Source organism: Microcebus murinus, chromosome 25 (assembly GCF_040939455.1).
Source record: "Microcebus murinus isolate Inina chromosome 25, M.murinus_Inina_mat1.0, whole genome shotgun sequence".
Classification (NCBI taxonomy): Eukaryota; Metazoa; Chordata; class Mammalia; order Primates; family Cheirogaleidae; genus Microcebus; species Microcebus murinus.
The window spans coordinates 14,838,692-14,861,933 of record NC_134128.1 but is presented as its reverse complement, the minus strand read 5'-3'; the positions used below and the strand labels follow the sequence as shown (position 1 = coordinate 14,861,933).

The window sequence follows — 23,242 nt, the reverse complement described above, 5'->3', positions numbered from 1 at the left end:
GACCAGAGTTTGTGTCCTAGCTGTTAACTCATCCCCTTACTAAGTCCTGGGAATGTTACCTAACCTAATGCTTGGCTTTTTCACTTCTAAAAGGGGATTAATACAATTTGTCTTCATCATTCTTAGGGTGGTGTTTTTTTGTTTTTTTGGGGTTTTTTTTGAGACAGAGTCTCACTCTGTTGCCCACTCTGTTGCTAGAGTGAGTGCTGTGGCATCAGCCTAGCTCACAGCAACCTCAATCTCCTGGGCTCAAGCAATCCTGCCTCAGCCTCCCGAGTAGCTGGGACTACAGGCATGCCCCTCTATGCCCGGCTAATTTTTTGTATATATATTTTTAGTTGGTCAATTAATTTCTTTCTATTTATAGTAGAGACGGGGTCTCACTCTTGCTTGGGCTGGTTTCGAACTCCTGACCTCAAGCAATCCGCCCGCCTTGGCCTCCCAGAGTGCTAGGATTACAGGCATGAGCCACCATGCCTGGCCCTTAGGGTAGTTTTAATGTTCATGTAATACCATCAGTTCTTTACCCCAGGTAATATCATCATCTTTATATCTGTAAAACTGTGTTTGGAGTATGGTGGATGAGTCGAGAAATGTTTATTGCATTAATGAATGAACTCTTAGAAGAACTTTTCTGGAAGCTTTAAGCAACACAAAAATAGAGAAAATTGTATCATGCACTTGTATATTCTTCCCCTAACATGTAACTGTAGAAAATGACACGTTTTTATATAACCAAAATATGATCACACCCAACAAAAGTAAAATTAGTTCCTTAATCTCATGAGATACTCCTCTCCCATTCATATATTTCCCAACTGAATGAAAATATAAATGTTTTTACAGTTCGTTTTTCAAGTCAGATTCAAAGTCTGCTTATTGCAGTTGATTCTTATGGCTCTTGGTTTCTTTTAATTGAGGACATTTTCATTTCTCCAACTCTCTCTTTTTTTCTTCTATGTCATTTACTTGTTAGAGAAATGGGGCTAGTTTTGTAAAATGTCTTAGATTTGTCTGATTGCTTCCTGGCATTGCCATTTAGCTAATTCCTCTATTTTCTGCATTTAACAAGAGTACTTTATAGATGATGTTGGGCACTTCCTATGGTATAACATCATCTTTTACTGATGCCAAGCTTGGTCAGTGGGTTCAAATGTTGGCAGCCTGATCTTTCCATTGTCACCATTAGCCTTTCTCACAGTGGTTTCAGCATCTGTTGATGATCATCGCCTGAATGAATTATGAGGTGCTAAGTACAGGTGTGGAGGTATTATTGAGGTACTATTAATATAGTTACTATTAATAAAGTAGGGCAATATCTTTGAGCAAAGTTAACAATGAAATAATATCCAAGAGGTAGAACTGCAGATAATAACATGCCTTCAAATTAGGGACTGTAGATTTAACAATGAGGATAATTTTATATACAAGATTTTAGAGCTTGTCTCTTTACATTAAATCATGTTAAAACAAGTACCTAAATCATCTTTTTAATAAAAAAGATTCACCAAGACCATTCTATGTCTAGATTATTTTAAGAATTGAATGATAGAATAAGATTCCAGATGACAAAAATGAATTTAGACACATTCTTGGAGTTTTCCTAGAAAATGGGATTTCAAATGTTGGCTGCATATGCCATAATTTTTGTTTGATTAGGAGAAAATAATTAAAGTATACCATTTTGGCCAGGCATGGTGGCTCACGCCTTTAATCCTAGCACTCTGGGAGGCCGAGTTGGGCAGATTGCTCGAGGTCAGGAGTTCAAAACCAGCCCGAGCAAGAGCGAGACCCCATCTCTACTATAAATAGAAAGAAATTAATTGGCCAACTAATATATGTAGAAAAAATTAGCCAGGCATGGTGGCACATGCCTGTAGTCCCAGCTACTCGGGAAGCTGAGGCAGCAGGATTGCTTGAGCCCAGGAGTTTGAGGTTGCTGTGAGTGAGGCTGACGCCATGGCACTCACTCTAGTCTGGTGGGCAACAAAGGGAGACTCTGTCTCAAAAATAAATAAATAAATAAAATGCTTTCCAAATGTTCATGTTGTTTGGATTTAATTTCTTAATGTTTGAGTTCAAAGATAATTTCTTCAAATGGATTCATTATGAAACACATAAAATGGTATACTTATTATTGTTTTTTTTAACACAGAGTCTCGCTTTGTTGCCCACCAGGCTAGAGTGAGTGCCGTGATGTCAGCCTAGCTCACAGCAACCTCAAACTCCTGGGCTCAAGCAATCCTTCTGCCTCAGCCTCCCGAGTAGCTGGGACTACAGGCATGTGCCACCATGCCCAGCTAATTTTTTACATATATATTAGTTGGCCAATTAATTTCTTTCTATTTATAGTAGAGATGGGGTCTCGCTCTTGCTTGGGCTGGTTTTGAACTCCTGACCTTGAGCAATCTGCACGCCTCGGCCTCCCAGAGTGCTGGGATTACTTGGCGTGAGTCACCGCGCCAGGCCTGGAAGGCATTTTAGTTTCTTCTCTTTGCTGTTGGACATGCTTACTAAAATAATACTGCAAGAAAAATACCAGTATTCATCATACATCAGTACCCAGACAGACCCATGGTGGAGGAAGGGTGGTTTGTCTCTGGAACTAAAAAAAAAAAAAAAAAAAAAATAAGAAAATCAAATTCTTGAAAATCTAAGAGTATTTTCAGAAAGTTTTTAAAGGTGCTTGTTGACTATGGGACATGAAATTTTTCCCAAGGATACATTATTAACTTAATTTTTTCCCTTAATAGGAAAATAAAAAATATTTCAAGCGTAGTGACCTTGCAAAAAAAGAAGAGGAAGCATATTTTGAAAGATGTGGCTACAAGGTATGAATGCGTGCTTTTATGTTAAAATTATATATTTCTGAGTTTAAATTTATGCAGCTATTGTTAAATGACAAAATCATTGATCTTTGTTTAATTTATCGATGTTATACATTAGCCTATAAATGAGAAGCCATCTGGAGAGGTATGAGTTTTGGTTTTTGCTTTTCTTTTTTTTTTTTAATTTTGAATTTAGGAAAATACATGCATGACTTTTGGCTTGGAATGGTTTGGCTTTTTGTGGACAGCATGCAGTGGCTTGAGATCAAAGCTTGAATTAAAAAAAAAAAAAAATTAAATCCTGGATCTGAGACTACCTTATTTCCACCTCCACCACCACTGCTCTCCCTCACCTCTCCCAATAAAAGAGTAGATTTTGAAAGAGTTCAGACATTTTATTCATTCAGCAACAGTGATATTAGCAGTGGTATTTCCTCTGCTTTCTCCTGAATATTTTAAGCCATCACTTTTATGTTTGCATTGTTAAGAATTCCTTTTGGGCCCTAAGTACCTCTGCCTGAAATATAGCACCATATACATTTATATGCTTTTGTTGTAATAAGGTATCACATTTCAAACATTCTTTAGTCTATTGGATAGAAAATGTAATTTTGAAATACTTTTAAAAACAAATGAGTTATCTGGAAGGCTTTGCTTGTGTATTTTAGGAGCATGACTGAGATTATCTTTGAAATTACCTAGTTAATAATATATTGGGGTTTTTATTGGGAGGGGTTACAGGTTATGAGGTGGAGAAGTTATGTTTAAATTATTTTAAAATAACCTATACCTAGTACAATAATTTTTAACTCAAAGTTATGAGGTTCTATTGAAATACTTTTGTCAACTCATACATTTGAAATCAACTTTTTGCTTGTGAAACATATACACTAATACTCTTGTGCATGTAATGGGGAAAGTTCTGGAAGTTAATTTATCTGGCATAATATCTCTAAAAGGAAGCATGAGGAATGCAAATGGTATGTATATGCATTTGGTTTTATTTTGTAGTGTTGGAAGAGGGCAAGTATTAAAGAAAAACGTAGTTACATTTCTGATAGGTTTTTAGAATACAAAAGCTACTATTTCTGTTTTGATAATTTCCATAAAGATAATTTGTTTTATTTGCTTCTATTTTAGGAAATGAAAATACCTTTTATGTAAATAACCATTGAGTAGATAGAAGAGTTCTCATTTTACCTTGCCCAGCATTGTCTAATTCAATCTTGATTTGGAGTAAGAATCACTTACATAGGTTTAGTTTGCTAGCTTGCTGCATTTCCAGATCCCTAAATTTAAACCTTTTCAACTTTTTGATAAGGTAGGAAAATTGCTTGTAACTTTTGATTCCAGCTGACAGATTGTTTTAGATCTTTTCCCCAGAGCTATTCACTGCCATTATGTAATTAAACATGCTTTTGTCCTGAGATTTTTTGAGAAATACCTGTTTCTGTGCTAAAAATGTAAGCACAGTTTTTTTTTAATAAAGATGTTTAAAATATTTCCTTCTTGATAGTAATAGCAATGTACTATGCATTACTTTTATTCCTTTACAGACACTAACTACCACTTTTTAAAGCTTGATGCTGATTTGGCCTGTGAAAATATGAAAATTTAGGTTTTTTTAATACCTCAGTTTTACTTCAGCATTAATTAGTTATGATAACTATAACCTTTAAGCATAAACTATAGAATCATGACTTATATGATTTTCACCATATAGCCTTTCTAATTGAATTTGAGTTTTTTCCTTAATGTTGATCTTTAATATTCTTCTTTTGGTCATACTCCTTTCAGCATTTTAGATTTATCTCATGGTCAGGTGGGAAACCATGTTTCAGTATCTGTTCACAGATTGCAGTGGGGTTTATGAATTGCTGAGCTGTTTTCCTAAACTGTGACTTGGGCAGAAAATTTGAGAAAATAGGTGAAGAGTTTTTTTTCCCCTGTAGGTTGTTATAAACAAGAGAGTCCACTCTTTCCTTGAGTGGCATTAGTAGAGAGGTACTTTTTTCATTATTTTTCTGTAAGGTTTTTAGCTCAGTTTGTGGGCCAGTTCTGTATAGCACTGAATTTTTCTGTATGTCCAACAGCGATTTCTGTGCATTTGGAATAATAAGCTTTTAAAAACAGGATGGGAAAAGCTAGCGCATGAAGCTTCACAGGTTTCTGTTGGAAAGCAGTTCTTTAGTCTTCATTTTGAAGCTGAGCCAGAACGCAAGACTCTGTAAGACGTTTTTCTTAAAAGGGACAGAGCAAGTTGGTTGCTTTTAAGAAAAAAGTAGAATTCTTTAGCATCTGGGGAGAAAGTGAGTGCAGATTTTAGCCCTATTAAATTTTGATTTTAGAAACTCTGATAGTCATGCCACTTTTTTATAGCAAGAATGCCATCTCCTGTGTGCATGCTGTTTATTGTGATGTCCCTGAAACAGACACGTTTGATAAGCTCTTAAAAGCATGCACATTTATTGTGAGCTCTTTCCTCAGAGGAACCTTAGGAAGCCTTCAATATTTAATACGTGTTTAATTTTCATGAAAAGCTAAGGTAATGGAATGATAAATATTAACTGTATTTTAAAAGCTGAATTTCATTTCTCTTGGCTATTAATATAGATACAGCCAAAAGAGGAGGACCAGAAACCATTAACTTCATCAAATCCGGTATTAGAACTCGAACTGGCAGAAGAAAAATTACCCATGACTCTTTCTAGGCAAGAGGTAAGTTTATATATGAGTGTTTCGTGAAAAAAAAAAAAAGAAAAATCTCCACAGTGTTTACATTTATCTCCAGTTCTTTCCAGTAAATTAAATGTCATTATTTTTCTATAAAATGATTTACTGACCTAAAAATACTGTGCAGCTAGACAGTTTTCTTCATGAAGTTGTAAATTAATCTCTGCTTTTCTTAATAGTATTATCTTTTCTTAGAGTATATCCTTTGTAAACTTTAAAAAATAAACATGACTATTCTAGATAAATATTAAATGTATATATTTTAAATATATGTAAATTATCTGTCTAAATTATTTTAGTATATTGTAACCTACTTTTCTCTCCCTTATTTAATAGTACATCTTTCCAGATAAAAATATAGAGATCTATGTAATTTTTAATGACAATTTCCCATTGTTTGTATGACAATATTTTAAAAATCATTTCTTTATTAATAGCCATTTGGATTGCTTCAGCATATCCCTATTATAAATAGTACTAAGATGAACATCCTTGTATAGACATCATTACATGCATAGTAATGTGTGATTATTTCCTTTGGAAAAATTTATAAATGTGTGATTTTTAGGGCAAAAACTATACATATTTTTGAGACTTTTGATACATATTACCAAATGGCTCTGTAGACATCAGATATGTTGTACCAGTTTATACTTCCACTTGTAGTGTTTGTCCATACCCTGCTCAATTTCAGTTATGATTTTACTTAAAAAAGAAAAAAAACAAACCCAGATTTCACGATATTCACGTGACTCAAAGAATTCAAACGTATACAGAAAGGTATAAAACAAAAATGTCTTACCTTCCTCCTGTCTTCTGCCATCACTCTGAATCACTTCTCAGCCCTTCTGCTGTCCAGAGTCATTCACTTAGCAGCAGTATGCAAGTGTGCACTTTTATCCCTCTTGCACACAAGTGAGATTATATGCATTTGTATGTTCTTTTCACTTAGAATACATTTCAAAGACCATTTTATGTCAGGGTGTGTATATATAGATGAAAATTTTAACAGTAAGTATGTGACTTTGGGCAGGTTACCCAGTCTATTTCCTGATTGCTTTATATATGAATGAAGACAATAATAGGGTCTACCTCATGAGATTTTTATGATTAAATGAGGTAATACATGATGAGAATAGTACTTAGTAGTAAGTACCAATAAATTTAGATAGTTTTTAATAGTTCTGTAATTTAAGTTACCCTTTTACTGATGGATATTTAAGTTACTTTCAGTGGTTTGCTGTTATAAACAATGCTAAAGTGAACATCCTTATGCATATATCTTGATACATTTGTATGAGTTTACCAGTAGGATAATTCCCTACAAAAGGAGTTTCTAGGCAAAGAGGGTCTGTTTCATTTTTTATAGCATATCAAATTGGCCTACAAAGAAGCTGTGCCAATTTAATTCCCATAAATTTGTAAGAGTATTAAGTAGTTTCCTAGCAACTCTGTCAAGTCTTTATTCTAAAATGTTTTATCCTTTGCCAATCTGAAAGCAGTCTTATCATTACTTTAAATTTTGACAGAGTGGGCAGTGAAAAAAATACCTTGTTTTAACTTGAAACTTTCTGTTAATGATTATTAAAATTGAACATGTTTTTATGTGTTTGTTGGTCACTAATGTCTCTTCTTTTGTGGAATTGCTACTTTTATAACATTAAATTGGTCTTTTTATTGATTTGTAAGTCAATGTGTTTATATATTAAAGGTGTTAACCTATTTTTATAAGTGTATATGTGTTAGATGTACATATAGTGCATACTTTTTTTTTTTTTTTTTTTTTGAGACAGAGTCTCGGTTTGTTGTCCAGGCTAGAGTGAGTGCCGTGGCGTCAGCCTAGCTCACAGCAACCTCAAACTCCTGGGCTCAAGCGATCCTTCTGCCTCAGCCTCCCGAGTAGCTGGGACTACAGGCATGCGCCACCATGCCCAGCTAATTTTTTTTTATATATATATATCAGTTGGCCAATTAATTTCTTTCTATTTATAGTAGAGACGGGGTCTCGCTCTTGCTCAGGCTGGTTTTGAACTCCTGACCTTGAGCAATCCGCCCGCCTCGGCCTCCCAAGAGCTAGGATTACAGGCGTGAGCCACCGCGCCCGGCCTAGTGCATACTTTTTATCAGTCTGACATTTGCTTTTTGACATTCAGAAGTTCTAAATTTTTATGTGACCACCAGACTTTTTCATTATGTTTTTTCCTTAGGTGTCATGCTTAGAAAGGTTTTCCCCATTCCTAAGAGGTAAAAAAATAATGTAGTAGTGTTTTTTCTGCTGCCTTTATGAGCACATATTTATATATAGGAAATATTTTCTTTATATTTTCATTTGCACTTAAATTGAGCATGTATTAATTTCATAATTATGGAAATATTTAAAATCTCTTGTCATTCACATGTTTTAGAATTCTGTTACTTTATGATTTAACAAAAAGTTTTATATAGAATTTTCTTTATATGTTTGAACATTGAAAAGTTTGGATTAAAAGGCAAAGTACTTTTAAGAAGTTGGTCTTTTCACAAGCACCAATATTTTTAAATTGTTGACTAATAGTTGTATGTCAAACACTGAACAAAATGTGGTGAAGATGTGGTTCCTGCCTACATGCAAGGAACTTTTATTGAAATAGTAAAAGAGGACTCAGAGGCTTAAGTTCTTTCGCTGATACCCGTTTTGTTCTCTGTGGCACCTTTTTTTTTTTTTTTTAAATCTGTTTCTTTATTGAAAAAATTAATAGAATTCTTGCTAAAAGGAATTTTGAGGTCAGATCATTTATTACCTGGCCTTAGGCAAAACCACTGTTATAGAATCCCAGATAGATGAGAATTAGCTGTTTATACTATTAATATGTATAATGTATTTCTGATATCCCCCCAAAATTACATAATCCACATAACTTGGCCTAAGTTATTTTAGCCCCTAATTTTAAGGAATGTTTTAAAGTGATAACTAGCTCAAATTCCCTTTTTTTCTGTTTAGGTTCTTTTCATCTTTGATTGGCCCTGACTCAGTCAATCGACTTTAATCTTTGTGCACCCTCAGCAGTCTGTCCCTGTTGTGTCCCTCTCTAGTGTGAATAGGGCTAAATGTAAGTGATAGAAGTATGATGTCTAGGTGAAAAGATTACATGTTTTGTACTTCTCACAGATTGACACGTTAGCAGTATTGTTTAGTTCTGCATATCACATTTTTAGGCTGGCCATTACACAAAAGGTAACTTTCGGAGGAATGATGACTGACTCTGGAAACCATGATGTGAAAATTAGGGGAAGGATATTTGGAATACTTAGCCTGAAGAGAAGAATTATTAGAGACACTTTAAAAAGTCCATTGAAAACAGATCTAATTTTAGAGCAAGTTTTAATATTCTTTGCAGTTTCATAAAGTAGAAGTAGGATAAATGGATAGAAGTTTGAGGGAAGTGGATTTCAGTTTTGAGAAGCAAAATGTATCTGTCAAAAATGGGATGGAATGTTTCATAAAGTGAGATGATTCCTGTCATTTGTCAGATACAAATCTGACAAGCACATTTTTGAGGTCATTTGTGTATTTGATGGGAGATAGCACTAGATGACCTCTTAAATTTCTAGTTTAATCTCAAACTTCTGTTAACCCAATGGGAACCCGATGGTTTCTATTTATTTTATGCTCTCAGATAAAGTTTTTGGGGTGTTTTTTGTTACTTTTAAAATGTTGGATCAACCTTTATTTTCTTAATTATATTTTCTGTTTTGTTCTGCTTCCTTTCTTTTTTTTTTTTTTTTTTGAGACAGAGTCTCACTCTATTGCCTGGGCTAGAGTACTGTGGCGTCAGCCTAGCTCACAGCAACCTCAAACTCCTGGGCTCAAGCAATCCTTCTGTGTTAGCCTCCCGAGTAGCTGGGACTACAGGCATGCGCCACCATGCCCAGCTCATTTTTTCTATATATTTTTAGTCGGCCAATTAATTTCTTTCTATTTTTAGTAGAGTCAGGGTCTCGCTCTTGCTCAGGCTGGTTTCGAACTCCTTACCTTGAGCGATCCTCCTACCTTGGCCTCCCAGAGTGCTAGGATTACAGGCGTGAGCCACTGCACCCGGCCTGCTTCCTTTCTTTTTTTTAAGTGATGGGATTTTACTGTGTTGCCTATGATGGAGTGCAGTGGCGTGATCGTAGCTCACTGCAGCCTTGAACTCCTGGTTTCAAGCAATCCTACTGCCTCAGTCTCCTTATTTGTTGGGACTACAAGCATACGCCACTATGCCCAGCTAATTTTTTCTTACTTTTTTTGTAGAGACAGGGTCTCAATTTGTTGCCTAGGCTGGTCTTAGAACTCCTGGCCTTAAGCCATGGGCTTGATCCTCCTGCCTTGGCCTCCCAAAGTGCTGGGATTACAGGCACGAGGCACCGCCCTTTGGTGGCAAGCATCTGTATTTCAAAACAAGTGTTTGATCACTTAAAATATGTTAACATAAGGGACTACTATTGTCTTTTGATTTTTTAAAAGAAGGCTAAGAGCAGTTATAATTATGTAAAATGACCAAAAGCTCATCCCTCAGTTTTCTTTTTTTCCCCAAAAAGTAATTTCTTTTTTGTCTTACAGAAAAAGGGATGGTTTATATTAGGGGTTTGCTTTAGATTTGAATTGTAGATTCATAGACTACTTTCTAGGAGGTATTTAATCATAAATTAACAGTGACATTTGAGTCAAAATATTAATAGATTTTTAACTAAAGTACTTGATTTTCTCTTTCATTCTTAGACATCTTCATTTAACGTAATTGAAATGATGAAAATATTTGAAGGATTTTATATTTTACTCAGAAATGTGTTTGGATAATTAAATTAGTTTTATTAAACCCAGGTTTCAGTTTTGAGGTAAAAACTGTACAGATTATTTTGAGAGCTTAATTCTTTTTTTCCTCTCAAGTTAAATTTACTGGGCATTTGTTTCACTTTATAGGTTATCAGAAGATTGAGAGAAAGAGGAGAACCAATCAGACTATTTGGAGAAACTGATTATGATGCTTTTCAACGTTTAAGAAAAATAGAGATCCTCACACCTGAAGTTAACAAGGTAAGAACAAATCAGAACAAAGCTAGAAAAATGCCACTGTATCACATAAACTAGAATGGAGTCTGCCTGATTGCATTATTACAGGTAAAAATGGAAAGATAAAGTTGTCAGATTACTACTGCTAATGTAAATTTTCATTAATTTTTTAAAAAGCACATACCTTAAGTTTGGTACATTTCAGTAAACACATACAAGCATATAACCACTACCGTTATGAAGGTATGGAACATTTTCGGCACCCAAGAAAGTTCCCTGTTGCCCCTTTCTTAGCCAGTCCCCACAGCCCTCCTCCTCCACTCTTGGCCAGGCACCTTTTGGAGTCTATCATCACAGATTAAATTTTGCTTGTTCTAGTATTTCATATGGATAGATTCATAGAGTACATGTCTGGCTTCTGTCTTTCAATGGAACAGCTTTTAGCTTCATCCGTGTCATTGCGGGTATCACTAGTTTCCTTTTCATTTCCCAGTGATCTTCAATTGTATGAATATGTCACAAATTTTTTCCAGCTTTGGGCTATTAGGAATAAAACTTCCTGTGAACATTCTTACACACATCTTTTTTGGAACTCATTATTTCTCTTGGGGAAATATGTTATATCTCTTGGGGAACTACCTAGAAGTAGAATTGTTGAATAATAAAAGGATATGTATGCCTAACTGTATGAGAAATGCCAGTTATTTTCAAATATCAGAGTTTGGTATTGTTAGTCTTTTTCATTTTAACCGTTCTCTTGCATGTGCACTAGTATCTCATTGTGGCTTTATTCACATTTCCCTGATGACTAAAGATGATAAGCACCTCTTCATATACTTATCTTCTTTGTGCAGTGTCTGTTAAAGTCTTTTGTTCATTTTTTAATTGGATTGTTTGTCTTTTTGTTAAGGAATTATAGTTCTTTATGTATTCTGGAGATAAGTCCTTTGTCAGATATACAGCTGTGTTGTGTGACTATTTTCTCCCAGTGTGTGGCTTACCTATTCTCTTAATGGAATCTTTTGCTGAGTAGAAGTTTTAAATTTTGATGAAGTCTAGTTTATCAGTTTTACCTTTTATGGTTATTGATTGTTGTGTCCTTAAGAAATCATTGCCTGTCCCAAGGTCTCAAAGAGATAGTCTTTTTAATTTTTTTTCTAAAAGCTTTATTAAGTTTTTGCTTTTACATTTAAGCCTGTAAGGTTCTGATCTTGTTTTATGGCTCAGCATAGGGTCTATTCCATGGTCTCTTGAAAAGATAATGTTTTTGCCTTAGTTATGCAGTTCTACAATGTCAATTAAGACAGTGTTCAGGTCTTCTGTGGCCTTTTTGTTTCCTTACTCCATCAATTGCTTGGAGACAGGTGTAGTTATTTATTTATGGCTATGTAATAGACCAACCCAAAACTTAGTAGTGTAAAAGGATTTATTATTATAAAATCTTGTTTGACTATTGGTGACTGTAACAAACCACCCTGAAACCTGGTAGCTTAAGATAATTTATTAATATCTCTAACAGTTCTGTGGTTTGATTGGGCTGGACTGGGCAGGTTTTTGCTTGGGGTCTTTCGTGTGCTTGCAGCCAGGTGAAAGCTGTGGCTGAAGTCATCTGAAGCCTCACGTGGACTGGTCTTCGAAGCTGGTGTCTTTGCCCACATGCCTGGCATCTCAGTTGGAATGGCAGGGACACCCAAGCTGGCTGGGCCCTGCTTATTCCACATGCTGTTTGCTAGCTTGGGATCTCTCACTGCTTTCCTTATTCATTGCAGAACCCCTCTCCAACCTCACTTTTCAGCATTGCCCTCCCAGCCCCACAATACGGACAGTTGCCTGAGCACTTTCTGTCCTCTGTGACCGCAGTGATGATTTTTCCTATGCCTGCTGTGTTCCTCTCTTGTATGCCTTGGCTGAAATCTTGTCCTTACGCTTTCAGACACAGTTCAAAGATTATGTCTCTTCTCTGAACCTATCCTTGATCCCATTTGAAATTAATTGCTTCCTTCTCAGTGCTCCTACAATTAAACTTCTGTTAGTGCACTTACTATATTTCATTAGTATTAGGGTACGTGCCTATGTATCTTGTTTTTGAGCAAGGGCTGTTTTATTTTTGAATGCCAAGTTTAGTACCTTGAATGTAGAGGGTTTTAGGAAAGAGCACAGGAGCCTAAGGTCTGGATTCCATTTCTGGATGATTAATTATGTGACTGTTTGTGCCTTATAATCCTCCTTTGGAAAACACAGGCAGTCATACCTGGCTCACTGGGTATAGTGAGAATTAAATGAGAAAACCTTTGGGAACATGTGGCATTATACTTCATACATAGCAGGTGCTCAGTGAATGGTAAAAGAGTTTTGAGTTGAATGTTTCTCTTCTGTGTTTATGAAAGGACAGTAGACAATGATTAAATGCTTCTAATACTGTAACATTAGGAGTTAACACATGTTGAATGCTTACTGTGCTCTAGTGACTGTTCAAAACGTACTATACATTTATGAATTGATTTATATAACTTGATGTTTGTAAGGCACTGGAACAGTCCCAGTACATAGAAAGTGTTAAATAAAATAAAAATCCTCATAACAACCATCATGTAAATAGTACTACTATTCCCATTTTATAGGTGAGGCAACAGGCATACAGGGATTAAATAAGTTGTCCAAGAGTGGGTAGGTGGCAAGGATTTGAACCCAGGTGGCAAGGATTTTTTCCTGTCACTTTCTCAACTGCTGCCCTATGGCCGTCTCATGGCCATGGTGCCCTGGCTCTCGAACCTTCCAGCTGATTCCCACTCATGTGTAGGAACTGGAGGCTTCCATTTTTTATTAAATGATCATAAACTGGACATGCCTGAAACATGGCATTTGCTGGTTTGTTAGAAACATAGCTGAAGCCTGTGATATAGATGAGACACCAGTTGTATTCCATTGACATTTCTGAATGTTGTGGGTGTTCAGAGTAGTTGAAATGAGGTTAGACATTGTCAGTGAACCGGGAACATGGGTTGGGGACTCTGATGGAGACCTGGTCACTTTCATTAATCCTCCTTAGGAAATTACAGCATTGATGAAGATTCTCATTTGGAATTGTCATTCACATCTATTTTATTTTTCCCATTATCAGACTTGCCATTGTTCATACATTCTTTTAAGTGTGTTCATAAGAATTAACTTTAAATGGACAGTAATTTTAGTTGTAGAATAAATTGATGTCATTTGAGTCCCTAGTTTTGCCAAGGTCTTAACTGCTTGTGGGAAAAAAAATGAATTGTATATATTGTTAATGAAAAATCACAGAGGAAACATCAATGAAATGTCATAATGTACTTTTCTCAGGGATTGAGAAATGACCTGAAAGCAGCTTTGGATAAGATTGATCAGCAGTACCTCAACGAGATCGTGGGTGGGCAGGAACCCGGAGAGGAAGACACACAGAATGATTTGAAAGTTCATGAAGAAAACACCACAATCGAAGAGTTAGAGGTAATCTCTGTGCCCAGCCCAGCCCCTTCCCTCCCCACCCCGTTTCTTCTGGAGCAGGTGGGTGAGTGGATCACATCTTTCTGTGCAGAGCACCCTGCCATGTTTGGTCAGTGCAAAGGCCCTTCATTTGTTTCCTGCTTTTACTTATATACTCTTCTTTTTTTCAGTCTCCACTCACAGTCCTCTACTTCTTACCTTCAAAAGTAATCATTCTGATATGTTAGATGCGCAAAAGCCTGTGGTGTTTTGTGTGCACATATTTTTGATTTATAGGAATGATAATTGTGCTGTGAAATTCTTTATTCTTTTTTGCTTTTCTTTTTTACACTCAGCACCATGTTCTTAAGATCCATCCTTGATGCTTTATGTACATTTAATCCTTTGCTTTTAATTGCTCCATAATATTCCACATATTATGGCATTCACTACATTTTACTTTTTGTTCCCCCATAATGACGGACAGCTAGATCCATCCCAGCTCATTGTTAACACAGACAGCTTTGTGACAAACAATCTTGTGTATAAGCACTCTGGGCTAAAGAAGTGGGATTGAGGGATTTGTATATGTGTATTTAACTTGTCTAAGTGCTGCCAAGTTGCTCTCTGGAGTGGCTGTCCCAGTCTGTACCCGCTCCAGCAGCATGTGACAGTCTTGTGTCCTTCCATCCCTGCCAACACTTGGCAATGCTTTGTTCTCTAATTTGTGCCGCAGTGTTGCATATGGAGTGATATATGTAATTTTAATTAAGAAGTGTGGTTGTATCATGTAAACATCTAGCTTGTGAAAAAATATGGCTTAGTTTTAAGCTCTTAATGCTTAATGAAGCATAAACTGTTACTTTCCTGTTTCCTTTCATTCCTGGCTCTTGCGCACGAAACTGTCTCTCTGAGATCATAGTTGAGGAGGATGTCATTTTAATCCCCTCCCTTCTCCAATATCTATTGTATGGTTTCTGAATTTTACTACAATAACTGGTATGGGTAACCACTTGTGGGCTTTTTTCTTCTTTTTTTTTTTTTTGTCACAGCTTTATTAAGATTCACATACCATACAATTTATCCATTTAACGTGTACAACTCAGTGATTTTTAATACATTCACAAGGTGGTGCAACCATCATCATCATCTAATTTTAGAACATTTTTGCTTCCACCCTGCAAAAGAAGTGTCATGGCCATTAGCAGTCACTCCCCTCACCCCTCCTTGTCTTTTTTTCATAAGAGATAACATGCTGTCTAAATTTAAATGGCAAATCAGCACTTTTTTTTTTTTTTTAACTTATCTAGCAAAGCCATGAGGTTTTTAAATAAAAATTGAACAGCATATGTGACAAAGAGCCACGTGTAGACTGGTGTCGATCATATATATTCAGCTGTTCTCGGTGCTAATGAACCAAAGCATTTTTGCTCTTTTTCAGGCCCTTGGGGAGTCCTTAGGGAAAGGTGATGATCACAAAGACATGGACATCATCACCAAATTCCTAAAGGTGAGTATCTGAGGCTAGGGAAGAAAGGACATTTTAGATGCTTTAAGACCTCTTTTATACTTTTGGATTATCAAGGGTTAAAGGCTGGAAAGGGAAACCCTCAGTAAACTTTCTTGTATGTGCACTATGTTTATGATATCGCTGTGTACTTGGATATAGCAGTTAATGAAAGGAAATGTGTATTTACTTTCCTTGGTGGCACATTTTGTTAAAGCTAGCTTATTAATGTAAACACAGAAAAGAATCACAACAGCAGAATGGACAAGAAATTTGGGGGAGTTTCTTGTTTTTTTTTAAACACCCTAGGAAGGAGTGCAATGGAGATTTCCAGAAGCTGTTTTGAGAGGCTGACAAGGAAAGGAAGTAGGTGGAAGGACATTGGCAGTGAAAAAAAGTAACTGCATCTGCAACCTTTCAGGGTGTTCATTTCTTCAGGTCTACAGATCGGTGCCTGTTTTTTGCTATGATTTGCTAATTCCATCTTTCTTCTCAGCATTTCTCTCTTTAGTGGTCTAGGTAGAGTGGGCAAATCCCGAATTCATTTTAACATTTACTTATAAACTATGCTCAGGCTAAGAGATTTGAATGCATGAAATGGTTTTACTTAATGTGCAGTTTAACACTACACACTAGTCATCAAGATTCTGAATACATTGAGGATATGGCATAGAACTAGAAAGGGCATGGAAACTAGTAGAATCGGAATTTCCCCTTGGAATGATGGCTTTCCTTATGCAACGTATGCAGGGGCGTGCGTCCTGCTCAGCCTTCTCTGTTGCCAGCTTCAAGAGAAGTGCTCTTTATGCAGTTAAACCCAAGAGGCCCTGGGGTAGTTTTCTGGGGCTGGGGGTGAGGAGCAAGAGGAATGGGTCATGGTATCTTTTATTTCTGTTCCTTTCTTTCCTCCTTCTTTAGTCAGGTGCTTTAGTGGGAATTTTAAATTGTTTTGGTCTCTACTGCCTAAGTAGAAAGTCCAGATACTACAGCTTGGAAAACTGATTAAATGTCACAGTGCATATGATATTGTGGATGATAAGTCTAAGTTGGTTTAATGTTATGTAATAGAAGTACAAGTAAAAGTTTATTTCTATCAAATAGTTAGCTATAACATTTGATAGTTCTTTTTTATGGGAGGGGGAATAGATTATCTTGAGCTAGGAATATGTATAGACTAGGGAAGTTTGTCACTTGCCAGAGGCACTACTTCATAAAACATACGTGACAACTTAAACAGAAATAGCTCATTAATTAATTATTATTTGATGCTATTTTAATCAGTTAAACATTTACTTTAAGGATGATGGTGTTCTGTTTTGTCCTTTTGAGAGCTTTTAAACTTACTGAACCACTGGGTGGCATCGTAGTCTAAATTTACCATTCTTTCAACAGTTTCTTCTTGGTGTGTGGGCTAAAGAATTGAATGCCAGAGAAGATTATGTGAAACGCAGCGTGCAGGGGAAACTGAACAGTGCTACTCAGAAGCAGACTGAGTCCTACCTCAGACCACTTTTCAGAAAGCTACGGAAAAGGGTGAGGCTTCTTGGAAAATGCTTTCATTAGCTGACTTTTAAAAAATAGAATATATAGATTTAGAATTTTTGCAGTCTGTTTTTCACTACCCATTGTAGCTTCTAAAATTAATTTTTTCTTTTCCAGAATCTTCCTGCTGATATTAAAGAATCAATAACAGATATTATTAAATTCATGTTGCAGAGAGAATATGTGAAGGTACGTTAGTTACCATGTTGTGCATTGAAATTGTTGGCCAGGCGTGGTGGCTCATGCCTATAATCCTAGCACTCTTGGAGGCCGAGGCGGGCGGATTGCTCGAGGTCAGGAGTTCAGAACCAGCCTGAGGAAGATCGAGACCCCATCTCTACTATAAATAGAAAGAAATTAATTGGCCAACTAATATATATAGAAAAAAATTAGCCGGGCATGGTGGCGCATGCCTGTAGTCCCAGCTACTCGGGAGGCTGAGGCAATAGGATTGCTTGAGCCCAGGAGTTTGAGGTTGCTGTGAGCTAGGCTGACGCCATGGCACTCACTCTAGCTTGGGCAACAAAGTGAGACTCTGTCTCAAAAAAAAAAAAAGAAATTGTTATGAGCATATCTAGGTTATGTACATAATATGTTTATTTGGGTTGCGAGGGTTTTACATAGTAGATTTAAGGATAAATGTGAAATGAGCTAGTAGTAAAAAAAGTTTTATTGTTAGGCATTGAATAACAGACCTTGGGACTATACTGTATTTTCTTAGTCATTCTTAAAAGTAGGTCTAAAGGTTCTTCAGAACATAAACTGTATGTAGGCAGTGTTCATTTTATGAATGGGGTTGAATTTTGAAGTGTGTAACTGGTTGATTATGGCATGGAACAAATTTTCCCATAGAAACAATGTTATGTAGATTAGTTTCCCAGGCAGCTATGAAAGTCTGTGTAATCTATAACATAGTTGAGCTATTATATTGATGATACCATGGAATTTAACCACTCTTTGTAATTGTTGCTATAGGGAAATGGTCCAAGTTAGACCGCCATTTCTCCTCTATTTCAGTACTGCAGCAATAGTAGACCCCATGCAGGGAAAGACTTTTCTCCCTTGCTCCAGTCTCTTCCCTCCTGAATGGGCTCTGGGAGGAGGCTGCAGAGGGAAAGAGCTCTGATGGCCAGGGCTCTTCGGGTGGAGTTTAGAAAGCAGAGGGTGGAGGACTATCCACTGGTGGAGCAGAACAGGAAGAGAAGGGTCCCATGCATCCATAGTGGGGATTTGAGGTAGAACAGAGTTTGAAGAGGCTTCTTGTTCCTGTGCCTCTCTAGAGACTAGGAGTGGAGCATTTCAGTGCAGCCATCGCAGTGACAGAGCAGTAGAAAAGTGGAAATGGCATTGCTTATTTGGTGCTGTATCTGTATACTCATGGGAGAAGGGATGCTGGCATCCCTGGGTGACTGGGTGGTTTGCTTGTTCAGAGCCTTAGCTAATGAAGCTATTGTGTGATTTTACGCCTTGTAAGAGCCAGTCAGTGTTCTCAAAGAAAATATTTTTGCCTTATGGTTATAAATTTTATTCTTAGTTTTTGTCAGTTGCACGATTCTTACTGGGGATGATTGTGTTGGATGGACAAGGTCACCACCACTACAGAAAGAATACAAACCACCACCTGCCTGCGAGAGTGGCTGCCTTTGCTCTTCTTGCTTTTTCTCATCAAATCAGACCTTAGATGCAAGCTTATTTTGCATGAACTATAAAAAGAACAAAGGAACTTTAATAACCTGTTTGGACAATTTTCTTTGGAATTTTGGGGAAACTAAATATTGGAATTTTTATCAGTTAAAGTCCAGTGTTAAAAGTTACACACATGAAAAAAAAAATCAAAAAAAAAAATCCAGTAGAAGAGGAAGTTTATAAAAAAAAAAAAAGTTACACACATGAGGATCAGTGATACATACATACATATGCCCTTCTAAAAAATTAAGCTTTATAAAATCTATTGAGCAGAGCAAGTTCAAGTTCAACTTTTAGTTAGAAAATGATCTTCCAGATACCTCAGTGTAGTACCTGAGTTTTTAAAAATCAGCTCAACATATCAATCATGTAAGTGTTTGATTTTTGAGGTTAAAATCTCTTTGAGGCTTGACTTATAAGTTTCTCTGAAACCCTCAGGGTCTTTTAGAATTTACTTGCTATTTATTTTTATCCTCCTCCTTTTCTCACAACTAGTCATGCTTGGTTAAGAAAAAGAGCCATTTGTCTTCATTGGTTTCTGTCTTTACTTCTTGTAGCTTTTCTTTCTAGGTTCTTGGCAGGTGGGAGGTTTAGGGGGGCCAAAATGAACTGATCTCACCCTTCAGCTATTTGACTCTAGGGCCAGTATTTCCTCTCTGTTTACACATCTGTTATGGACGCTGTGTGGTCATCCCAGCACACAGAGCCCCCTACTGCCTTCAGAGAACTGTGGTGCTATGCAGGAAGTAGCTATCGTTTTAGGTTGGATTATTAAAAACTAGTTATCCTCTGTCTTCTACATGACCACCTATGGAGAAGACTGGGTCTAAAGGACACTGAAACTTGAATTTCCATCAGTGCATCACATTATCTACCAGCCAATTCCAGATTTGAAATATGTTAATTTCTAACACACAAAGGCCTCAAAGGAATGTTTGTCTTTTTCACTCATAACCTAACTTTGGTTTCTGTTTTTCGTGGACATTTGTTGTCCTGGGCAGGGCAGTCAGTCACCCCATATTTTAATCTCTTATTTGAATAAAGGAATGGTAATACTTTCACTATGCCCAAGATTTGGAAGAAAATTATATCATAAAGGGCTGTGAAATACTTGAAATAATAATTTGGACCAACACAATATTTTTGCCTTTCTGATTGATTTCTTCTCAATTTTTCCTTTCAGGCGAATGATGCTTATCTTCAGATGGCCATTGGAAATGCGCCTTGGCCCATTGGTGTCACTATGGTTGGTATCCATGCCAGAACTGGTCGGGAAAAGATTTTTTCCAAGCATGTTGCACATGTTTTAAACGACGAAACTCAGCGGAAGTACATTCAGGTAAGCGGTTTGGAAGGACAGGAATTGTCCTGGAGGTTGACATTCTCTGATTCCCAAAACTATAGTCTCGAGAGGAGGCAAAGAATTGTCATAAATAGGAAATACTATGATAGGATCCAAGTCCTCTTTGGGTAAGTGCATTTAAGAAACCTTCACTGAATAAAGTAAAAACCTTTTAACTTTCATATATGATGGAAGACAGGTTTAAGTATTGTACTTTAATTACATTAGCACTGAATGAAACTATTGCCCCCCCACCTTTTTTTTTTTTTGTAATAGAAATGAAGTCTTGCCTTGTTACCCAGGCTGGAATGCAGTGGTGCGATCATAGCTCATTGCAACCTCAAACTCCTGGGCTCAAGCAATCCTCCTGCCTCAGCCTCCAGAGTAGCTGGGACTACAGGTGTGCACCACCAGGCCCAGCTAATTTTTTAATTTTTTTTGTAAAGACTGGGTATCACTGTGTTGTCAGGCTTGTTTTGAACGGGGCTCAAGCAATCCTCCCACTTTGGCATCCCAAAGTGCAAGGTATGAGCCACCAATGCCCAACATTTTGCTTTTGTTAAAAAAATATACATTAACAAGTAAAACTTGAGCTAATGCAAAAAATTTGACATATATATGAAAGCTCTCAAATTGGGAGTTTAATGAAGAGCAACAAATGTAGAATATTTTACAATAAATCTCGATTTGTTGCATTTAAGATGGATCTAACATCTATTAGGCTAAATAGGTATGGGGAATAAAGACTTGGCTTTAATGCATATAATCATTTTTAAGTAGCATGTAACAATATTTCTTTAGTCATGCCAATAGGTCTAAAGTGTTTATAGTTTATTTTCTTAAAGTTATGCATGTCTCACCTAAACTTGTTTGCATTTTTGTTGGGCTAAACTTTTCTCCTTAGTGGGGGAAAGAAAATATCAACTATCTAGCCCTTGCCAAATTGTCATAAATGCCACACTGTATAATGACTTTTGTTGGATGGTAATTCTAAAACTTGAAGATGATACTCTGAAAGTTTACTTAAAATTTAAAGTTCACTTAAAATGCATAAAGTGCTTCCAGATTTCGTGCCAGAACACAGTCATTACCATATTCATGAATTATCTTTTTGTTTGTATTTCACTTCCAAGTGCTGAATGTTAATTTGTGTCATGCTTTATGCCTTATTCACATATATTAGCATTTTAAAATATGATTTCAATCTGACTTCCTAATGTGAACTGTAGACTTTATAGAGTTCAAATATACTTCTGGAAACTCAAGCACATTTCCATTTCTTAATAACCACCAGTGACTTTTATTAAAGGCAGAAGATTTTAGTTGGGGAAAAAGTGTTGTTTGGCTGTAACAATAGAAAACAGTTCTCGGGGTTTAAATTTGTTAATTGTGTTCGTGTATACCGTGGCCAAAGCTATAGAATGTAAAAGTCCATGTGATTTTAGATAAATTGTCTTAAAGCATTTCCTTTTGTAAATAATGGTTTGATTTCCACCCCACCCCATAGACTGATTTTCATTTTTAAAGAATACCTAGTGTTTATTCAAGATTTCTGGTTTATTTTGGAAGCTACATAGTGACCTTTCCTTTCTCCCTTTTTCTTCCTTTAACTGTTCTCTTCCCATTAAAAAGAATTCTCCTTTTTTCTCCCATAGTAATTAGGGAAAATTGGTGAGCACATTGTATCTGAAGTTTATTGACAGACCCAGTAATGTTCTTGGGGACAGGGCACAGTCAGAGGTGGACTCAGCTCCTTGACAGAGGAAAGCCATGGGACACTGAATGAATAACGGACCCACGTCTCTTTGTGTGGGTGCTGGTGACATATGCCACAGGGTCTTAGTGACCTCAGTGCTATGCTGTGCAACATTTTTATGACTGACTTTGGTGACTTTGCAGAGAGATGGGTTTATCAGGTTTGCAGACAAGAAACTAGAAGAGATAAGGATGTATATTTTATATTTGGGTAGAAAAGAAGTTGATACTCCAGAAGTTCTTGACGGACTAGAGAGAAGGGCAGATTCTGAAAATATAATATTTAGCAAGGATGACCGTAAGAAAATTTGGATCCATAACCCACTTGGTGAAGTATACAATTTGAGCAGTGGGTATAAGAAAGAATTAGGGAATTTAGTGGACTAAATTAAGCACAATAAAGTTGGTAGTATGATATGCCCACCAGAAAGGCTAATGATAGCTTATGCTCCATTATTAGACCTAATAATTTAGTGTAGGCTCCACAGGACAAGAGCATAGTTCACTGTTGTACCCCTAGAATCCAAAACAGTGTCTGGCTCCTGGTGAGTACTTAATAAATATTTGCTGATTGACTGCTCCATAGAACAAGAGAGGTGACAGTTGAGTTCTTTTTCTAGTCCTTGGGATTTGGTGGAAATCTGGGCAAGAGGTCCTTAGATACTGGTAGAACTTTGTGGTAAAAGAGGATTAAACTTATCCTATACAATTAAGGACCAATAAAGTCTAAGTGGACAGATTTTGGGTCAGTGTAAAGAAAAGCTTTTTAAAAATTTTTTTATTTTAAAATAACTATAGATTCACAAGAAGTTGTAAAAATAATATGAAGAAGCTTTTTAATAGGCAGAACTGTCCGAAGGTAGGAGCAGGGCTGACTTGGAAGATGGGGGACATAGCTTTCTACAAGCACTGATTTACCTCTTGCCATTTTGGGCCAATAGGGCCAAGTCTGGTCCTTAAATTTCTTTGATGCTTCTCTGCCATTTTTTTTTTTTTTTTTTGAGACAGAGTCTCGCTTTGTTGTCCAGGCTAGAGTGAGTGCCGTGGCGTCAGCCTAGCTCACAGCAACCTCAATCTCCTGGGCTCGAGCGATCCTTCTGCCTCAGCCTCCCGAGTAGCTGGGACTACAGGCATGCGCCACCATGCCCGGTTAATTTTTTTTTTATATATATATCAGTTGGCCAATTAATTTATTTCTATTTATAGTAGAGACGGGGTCTCGCTCTTGCTCAGGCTGGTTTTGAACTCCTGACCTTGAGCAATCCGCCCGCCTCGGCCTCCCAAGAGCTAGGATTACAGACGTGAGCCACCGCGCCCGGCCATCTGCCATTTTTCTTATAGGCCATTGCTTAAACCTAAAG

The 23,242-nt window shown here is 36.7% G+C and overlaps 1 protein-coding gene across 2 annotated transcripts in view; it reads left to right on the top strand.

The window, feature by feature from the left end:
• PRPF18 (pre-mRNA processing factor 18) overlaps window positions 1–23,242 on the top strand; it is a 43,239-nt gene that overhangs the window by 6,027 nt on the left and 13,970 nt on the right. Inside the window, exons 2-10 of one of the 2 annotated variants that reach the window (XM_012738009.3) lie at window positions 2,754–2,831; window positions 2,947–2,973; window positions 5,442–5,546; window positions 10,504–10,617; window positions 13,927–14,073; window positions 15,491–15,559; window positions 16,949–17,089; window positions 17,216–17,287; window positions 19,968–20,123. In XM_012738009.3, coding sequence (XP_012593463.1) covers window positions 2,754–2,831; window positions 2,947–2,973; window positions 5,442–5,546; window positions 10,504–10,617; window positions 13,927–14,073; window positions 15,491–15,559; window positions 16,949–17,089; window positions 17,216–17,287; window positions 19,968–20,123 — 909 coding nt within the window. The remainder of the gene's footprint in view (window positions 1–2,753; window positions 2,832–2,946; window positions 2,974–5,441; window positions 5,547–10,503; window positions 10,618–13,926; window positions 14,074–15,490; window positions 15,560–16,948; window positions 17,090–17,215; window positions 17,288–19,967; window positions 20,124–23,242) is intronic. The other variant, XM_012738010.3, reaches the window with a different exon arrangement.